Genomic DNA, 8,167 nt, shown 5'->3' on the forward strand with positions numbered 1-8,167 from the left:
TTTTATAAGATGCCACTGCAGTGAGGAAGACTTGTTTATTTCCACCTACAACATGTGTAGATTCATATCTCTATAGATGTCCAGCATGTACAATAACAGAATATGAATAACTCAGAGAGATCATTGTCTATCTCTCTGTGAATAAACGCCTCAATAATCATGCTGTGTTACTGAAGGTTGCCGCCCGACAAGGATCAGCTGAGAACATTAAGATCTCCTCCAAATGTCGTCTCAGCATTGGTCAAAGTTACAGTGTTCAGTGTGAACCTGAGGCCTACAGAATCCAGCCTGGGGTGAGTCACTTCTGATACACTTTTAATGGCAAAAAACTTAATTATTATATGTTCACGATTAGAGTACAAGATAAAAAACATTACAACAGGTATGAAAATGATGCTTTGCTTCTGGTTTTCAGCGTGAACTATTTGACACAAAGTGTGGACCAAACTTCTTCCCAACATTTGAGGTTTTCCTCACTACAAAACAAAAGACAGTGACTTTGATGGTCAAAGACCAAGAGGGGACACAAAGGTGGAATCGGATGGTGAAACTGACAGGTAAATCTTTCACCTCATGTCAGAGTTGAGACCACAGTTGTAGAATTATTATAGACATTATTACTGTAATAACAAATCAAAGATTCCACTTCTGGATTTATCATGCAGCCTTCAGACAATGTTACAGAAGTCTGAGGGTTTTGTATTTAATATAGTAAAAATATTTATTTTAGATAAATTTATCTGGATGGAAAAATATTTGGTCCACTGACTGGTGGAAAAGATTTTTACACAGTAGCCCGCTGGCTACTTGGAGAGGAAACTCAAAATTGGAAAAATGGTTTAAAATCTTTCTCTCTGGGTTAAAGTGTCTGAGGATTCTTGGAATACAGTGCATCCGGAAAGTATTCACACCCCCTCCCTTCCCCCACATTTTGTTATGTTACAGCCTTTTTCCAAAATGGATTTAATTCCTTTTTTTCTCATCAATCTACACACAATAACCCATAATGACATGAGAAAAAGGTTTTTTAGAAAATAAAAAACTGAAATATCGCATGTACATAAATATTCACTCCCTTTGCCATGACACTCAAAATTGAGCTCAGGTACATCCTGTTTCCAATGATCATCCTTGAGATGTTTCTATAATTTGATTGGAGTCCACCTGTATACACTGCAAAAACTGATATCTAAGAAAGTAAAAAAAGACTTGTTTCAAGAATATCTGACTTATTTTTTGTCTAAATAGAAAAATAATCTTGTCAAGCAGTTTTTACATAAGAAAACGTGTCTTATTTTAAGAAAAAATATATCTCACTTTTTCTTAAGTTTTTCCAGCAAATATCAAGCTGTATTTAACCAGTAACAAGGTAAGGCAATAGATTACAAATTATTCAAGCAAAGGCACAAGATTGTTTTCCTTATTTTAAGACAGGGCTATTCTTAAAATAAGAATTCTAAGAAATGACAATGATAACTTTTTTTTGGTTATTGGTGTTTGTTGTTATTTATTCACTGGCTTTGAAAACATTACAAATATGACAATACAGCTTAACACAACTACTGCTGAAACCTCTCTTTTTACAAAAAAAAGTTTCAAAAGTTTCAGTGACTGTATACCATTTAAGAGTTACAGCTAATAGCAGAAATATATCAAAACACAAGTGCAAGATCAACCTCAAGATCAAACTGAAGAACCTTACTCAAAACTCTTAGCAATTAATTTGCAATTGAATGCCACATGAACTCAGACAAGTCTCATGAGATTGCTGAATTATTCATCTTTCTTGCAAAAAAGTGTGAAGAGGCACTTTAATCACATGCCAATCAATTCTCACAGCTAACTAAATAAAAAAGAATAAAAACGTGGTCGAGTGGTTAGAGCGCATGCCACATACCCAGCGTGATTTCCTCCGCTGATTGTGAAGGTCAACTTTAAAAAGCTTGAAAAATGTGATTGGTTAACATCTACAGTTAAAAACAAAGATTACATATAGTGACTAATCAATAAAGGTGTCTGTGTCTGGGGGTCGGGAAATCTTATTTTATTTGCTAGTTAATATCTTATTTTTTAAGATATGAATTCTTATAATCTGCTCAACCAGGGACTACAATACTCATTTCAAGGAATTCTGTCTTAAATAAGTGTGATTTAATTGCTTGAAGTAAGCACGGATTGCTTAACTTTTAGCATTTCTGTCTATTTTTAAGGCAAATTTTGAGTATTCGACTAAGAATAGGACTTTAAGAATTCTAACCAAGTAAATTTTTCTTACATCATTGGCAGATTTTTTTGCTCTTTACAAGACTATTTGGCTAGATTCAGGATTAGTTGGCTTATTTTGAGAGGGGCCGTTTTTGCAGTGTAGTAAATTCATTGAAAAGGCACACATCTGTCTATATAAGGTCCCACTGTTGACAGTGCATATCAGAGCAGAAACCAAGCCATGAAGTCAAAGGAATTGTCTGTAGACCTCTGAGACAGGATTGTATCGAGGCACAGATCTGGGGAAGGGTACAAAAAAATGTCTGCAGCATTGAAGGTCCCGAAGAGCACAGTGGTCTCCATCATTCGTAAAGGGAAGAAGTTTGGAACCAGCAGGACTCTTCCTACAACTGGCCACCAAACTGAGCAATCTGGGGAGAAGGGCCTTGGTTAGGGAGGTGACCAAAAACCTGACGGTCACTCTGTATTGTGGAGGTTTATGACATGGACTGTAATTCAGGGGATGGTTCACTAGGGTTATACTTCATTTGCCCCTGGGGCGTCGGTCAGGACACAATGATGAGAATTTGTTGCAGTGAGGGGAACTTTACTGATGGTGCAGGACGTTACAGTACAGAGTAGGTATCCAGCATTGTTTAGGAGTTTGTTTGTCTGTGTGGTTTCTGCAATAAATAAAAACAGATAACAACATTGGTGTTAATATTACACTGCACTATCACTATTATAATAAATACAGTATACAAACATCCCCACCAGTACATTAACTTTCCCCCACACATTACTACAATATACAATTTTCCTCTAAACTGCACAATATATCTATAATACCACAAATAATAATCTATGCAGTCATATGCAATGCTCAACGAGCTTAATTAAACATCAAAGCAGACCGCACTAACTACACAAGCTATACCTTAAGGCACGTTATGCATGATACCAACATTACAAGGTTTAACAACTTCTAGTGCAATTAGTGGCAGTAAACACCAAATTAGCAGCTAGGCTAACACAATAGCGGCCATCATATCAAACAACATTTCAAATGAATAAACAGCATGAATAATACACTCACCCTTGTCAAAGGCGCACATGAACATACAATACTGCATCATAAAGAACTACAACTTCTGAAAACAATGAACAGTGTCCACTTTGATGATAACACTAAGAAGAATGATGTGTCAGTCACCATCAGGCGGGGAGTTCCGGTCCTCTGAAATGAGGCCAACGCGGAAGTAACTTAAAACTGCATTCTATCAAAAGGCCACCAGGGGGCGAGCGTTTTGGTGTCAAAAGGACTTCCGTCTCTATACAAGTCAATGGAGAATTCACCAACTTCTCACTTGATTTCTATCCTCAGTAAACGTTTTCAAAATGTGTTTATGGTCTCAATCGCTAGTTTAAAGCCTTCTTCAATGCAGTATGATGTTCATTTGGGACATTTTGGCCTCCCTGATTTTATATGTGACGATAAAGCAGGGTATGCATTAGGGCGTGGCTACGTCGTGATTGACAGGTTGATTGGTTCACAGGTTCAGGAGGGCGCCTCATGCTCCTCCTGATGCCCATATAAGTAGAATCCTTGTTTGTTTTTTTCCCGGAAATTTTCAAGATGGCGCTGCTCAGATCCGATACTATTGGCTTCCAAGCAGCAGTCCACAAACCAATGGGTGACGTCACGGATGTTACGTCCATTTTATATACAGTCTATGGTCACCATGCACAGCAGTACGACATCGCCCCCAAGCAGTCACAGAGCATAGAAACCAATATGGAAATAACAAACGGGAAGTATATTTGGAGCCTTTCTAACACTCTGACAGAGCTCCAGCGTTTCTCTGTGGGGATGGGAGAACCTTCCAGAAGGACAACCATTTCTGCAGCACTCCACCAATCAGGCCTTTATGGTAGAGTGGTCAGACGGGAGCCTCTACTCAGTAAAAGGCTCATGACGGCCCGCTTGTAGTTTGCCAGAAGGCACCTAAAGGACTCTATGGCTATGTTCACACTGCAGTTAAAAGTGACCTGAATCCGATTTGTTGGCTCTAATGTGACCCATATCTGATTAGTTTCTGACAATGTGAACACAAGTCGCATTGAATCTGACATTTCCAAATCCGATTCAGGCCACTTTCAAATGTCAAACTGAATCAGATACATATCGGATTTATTCGATTCACACATTAAACAGACAGACCTAACCCTAACCCAGACATCATTAAAGTATTCATTTTCTTTCTCCTCTTCCTCCTTTTTAACATCACCCACTCACACACTGTTTTTAACATTAGACCATAAATGAGACGATCAGTAACTTCACTGGCTGTTGCCATGTTCGCTTCCGTAAACACCGTTCAGTGCATGACATCATTAATGATCAACTGAGCATGCGGGTCACTTTAGGAGCGTTCAGCTGTTCACATCGCAGTCCGCAAACAGGCCATATTTAAAGGGTAATATGAACAGCCAAACAAAAAATCGGATTTGAGCAATAAATTGGAATTGAGCATTAAGGCCTGCAGTGTGAACGTAGCCTAAGACCATGAGAAACAAGATTCTCTGGTCTGATGAAACCAAGATTGAACTCTTTAGCCTGAATGCCAAGCGTCCCCTCTGGAGGAAACCAGGCAGCTCTCATCACCTGGCTAATAGCATCCTTACAGTGAAGCATGGTGGTGGCAGCATCATGCTGTGGGACAGGAAGTGGGAGACTAGTTGAGGGAAAAGATGAACGGAGTAAAGTACAGAGAGATCGTTGATGAAAACCTGCTGCAGAGTGCTCAGGACCTCAGACTGGTTTAGCTTCCAACAGGACAACGACCCTAAGCATGCAGCTAAGACAACGAAGGAGTGGCTTCGGGACAAGTCTGTGAATGTCCTTGAGTGGCCCAGCCAGAGCCCAGACTTGAACCCAATTGAACATCTCTGGAAAGACCTGAAAATGTCTGTGCAGCGACGCTCCCCATCTGACCTGACAGAGCTTGAGAGGATCTGCAGAGAAGAATGAGAGAAATACTCCAAATACAGGTGTTCCAAGCTTGTAGCTTCATACCTTAGAAGACTTGAGGCTGTAATCGCTGCCGATGAGCCTCAACACAGTACTGAGTAAAGGGAGTGAATACTTATGTACATGAGATATTTCAGGTTTTTATTTTTAATACATTTGCAAGAATTTCTAAAAAACCTTTTTCGCTTTGTCATTATGGGGTATTGTGTGTAGATTGATGAGAGAAAAAAAAGGAATTTAATCCATTTTGGAATAAGGCTGTAACATAATATAATGTTGGGAAAGTGAAGGTGTGAATACTTTCCAGATGCACTGTACATTTTAGAAAAAAGGTATGTTATGAATGACAGTGTGACTCTGCATTTTAATGAGCATAAGCATGATGTTAGCCATCTCAGACATCTCAGATATACGGGCATACAGGTGGTTAATATGTCCAAACATTGAGGCAGTAGGTACAGACTGTTTTTTGTTTGTTATTTGTGGAAACTTTTACACCTAATTGCCGGCTATCTGAATAGACCATCCCCGTCTCCTGTTAAAATGTTCATCATTTTTCAAAAAGGTCTCTGTTTAAAAGTGACTGTTGGGTTATTAAACAACAATTCTGGTTATATTCCAGATCCAAGAAGTGGAAATCTCCCAGCAGGGGACATCAACCCAGCAGACAAGCTGCAGTTGGTTCGGACACAGTTTGTTAACAGAGTGTCTGAACCTAATCTAAACCAGCTTCTGGATAAACTTCTTGAGTTTCGTTTTATAAATGATGAAGAAATGGAGTCGGCCACAACAGAAACACGAGCAAACAAAGCTCGAAAAGTGATCGACATGGTGCGAAGAAAGGGAACTGAAGCCAGCTCATTTTTTATCATTACCCTCCGTGTGGTGGATCCAAACCTTTCCAGAGAGCTCAACTTAAGCTGAGTGTGATGATGAGCCTGAATAACAGCTGACTGTTTTACAGTCTCAAAATATTCATTTTCATCTTTGGCTTTCAAATGAGTCAAATCTTCATCTTCTATGTTTCAACGTTACCGTGTTTTTAGTAGCAAAGTCTTTTTGTTACTATGGTTACACCACAGCTCAACAGGAAACACTAAGAGGGAATCTGATGCTAAAAAGACAGTAAACATGTCAGATATCATTGATATAATAACTCAGCCTGATGAAGCTCAATAGAAGCTGATCATCTACTTTATAATGACTGTGTGAGTCTCCATCACTTTACATTGAAAGCACATTAGAAGGTTTTAATAGTCAGTATGAACAGGAGGAATGATTACAGAGAGGAAAACATCTTTACTGTTCATATGGACACCTGACTGCTGGTTTAAGATAGACTTGAAACATTGTGAAACTATTCTTCTTTAATATGTGTGTGATTATGAAGATGATACAGAGAAATTATTTAGTCCTAGTCTCATATTTTTCATCAAAATGTAAATATTTTTTTTTATGTGGAGTGAAACTGTTAAATGGCTCCAGACTGTAATATTTTTGTATCTGTTAGGGAAGTGTGTGTGTGTGTGTGTGTGTGTGTGTGTGTGTGTGTGTGTGTGTGTGTGTGTGTGTGTGTGTGTGTGTGTGTGTGTGTGTGTGTCTTATGTGTCTGATGTGTTTTAATCTGCCTTTGTTAAGCATCTTTTTCTATGGCTTGAGGAGCAGTTCAGGTCTTTAATCTCCAGGTTGTAAAAGCACATATTTCTCTAAAGGAATTCGTTTCTGTGCTGCTGTAGTTTAGCTTTTTGCCAAAGTCTGATTTTTATATGCTGATATAAATATATGATGATAATAAAAGGTCAGCCATGTGATGATAGCTCGCTGTTATATATACCCTGTAAGAAACTTTTTTTTAGGGGGGGGAATAAAACATCACATAAGTACAAATGGGCTCTATCTTATCTTATCTGTGATCTGAATCTTCTCCACATCCGCTGCTTTAACTCTTCAGCAGTTTTGTTTCATCCTGTGTTGACAACAGATCAGTCTGCAAATGTTCAGACATTTGAGTCGTAACTTCATAAAACCACAAGATACTACATTATATTTATATTCAAGCCAGAATGAGAGTTTTCCATGTCAGAAAGTGGCATTAAAGAACCTTTTCCAGCTTGGTGTGAATCATTCAGGGGGAATATACATTTCCTGCCTTACTAAGTTGTATTTTTCATTATGTTCTTACAATTTAATTTAAATAAGTACAATCATATTAATTGATATATATGTAGCACTTTGTCTTTTTTTCTTAAAGGTGCTTAACAGCCATAAAACAGAAAATACACTATGCAATTAAATATATAGAATAATTACAGTGAAAATAAGAAATAGAATAAAAGTTGTAATTGTAAAACAAGAAAACAAACTTGATGAAGATCTCTGCAGTATTCACTTTATGTTTGAGCTTTCAGACCATCAGACCTGATTCAGCAACGAACAGTGTTGGGTCTTCACTTTAATGTGGAGCTGAATTAAGAGCACATGGTCTACTGGGTTCCTTTAAGGCCTAGAAGATGAAAAGACAAAAACCTGCACAGTAAAGAGCGCCAAAGGGGCTCCCTGCCCCCTTCATCCCCCGGACTAGGGTCAAATCACCCTAGAACTCAAATCCCATAATCCCCTCTGTCCTCATCCCTGATTGGCTGTGAGACACCCGACATCACTTCCAGCCGCTGACGACCTGTATCTTTAAAATGAGGAGGTGCGAGTAACGCCTCGCCTTTAGCAGTCAGCAAGCGAACGAAACGCTGTCTCCGTTATCGACTGGCTTAAAAAGGTGTAAATACGTGTATTCCTCCCCAACCTTTGCTTTGAAGCTTCAACTCGCTGGACGAGAGAAGAGACATTCCACGTGCACCTGAAACGCACCTTTCACTAGATCCGAAAGAGTCCACGATCAAACGCAGCTCTAAAAGGTATACCTGCGGAAGAGAG

General features: G+C 38.9%; 1 protein-coding gene across 1 annotated transcript in view; it reads left to right on the forward strand.

Annotated features, from left to right (window-relative positions):
- The window catches only part of LOC133983988 (NLR family CARD domain-containing protein 3-like), a 30,894-nt gene extending 23,808 nt beyond the window's left edge, over window positions 1-7,086 (forward strand). The window contains exons 15-17 of the mRNA XM_062423204.1: window positions 177-293; window positions 416-557; window positions 5,859-7,086. Of these exons, the coding sequence (XP_062279188.1) occupies window positions 177-293; window positions 416-557; window positions 5,859-6,160 (561 nt within the window). The 3' untranslated portion in view covers window positions 6,161-7,086. The remainder of the gene's footprint in view (window positions 1-176; window positions 294-415; window positions 558-5,858) is intronic.
- The last annotated feature ends 1,081 nt before the right edge of the window (window positions 7,087-8,167 follow it).

The sequence above is a fragment of the Scomber scombrus genome, chromosome 7 (assembly GCF_963691925.1).
Source record: "Scomber scombrus chromosome 7, fScoSco1.1, whole genome shotgun sequence".
Taxonomy (NCBI): domain Eukaryota; kingdom Metazoa; phylum Chordata; class Actinopteri; order Scombriformes; family Scombridae; genus Scomber; species Scomber scombrus.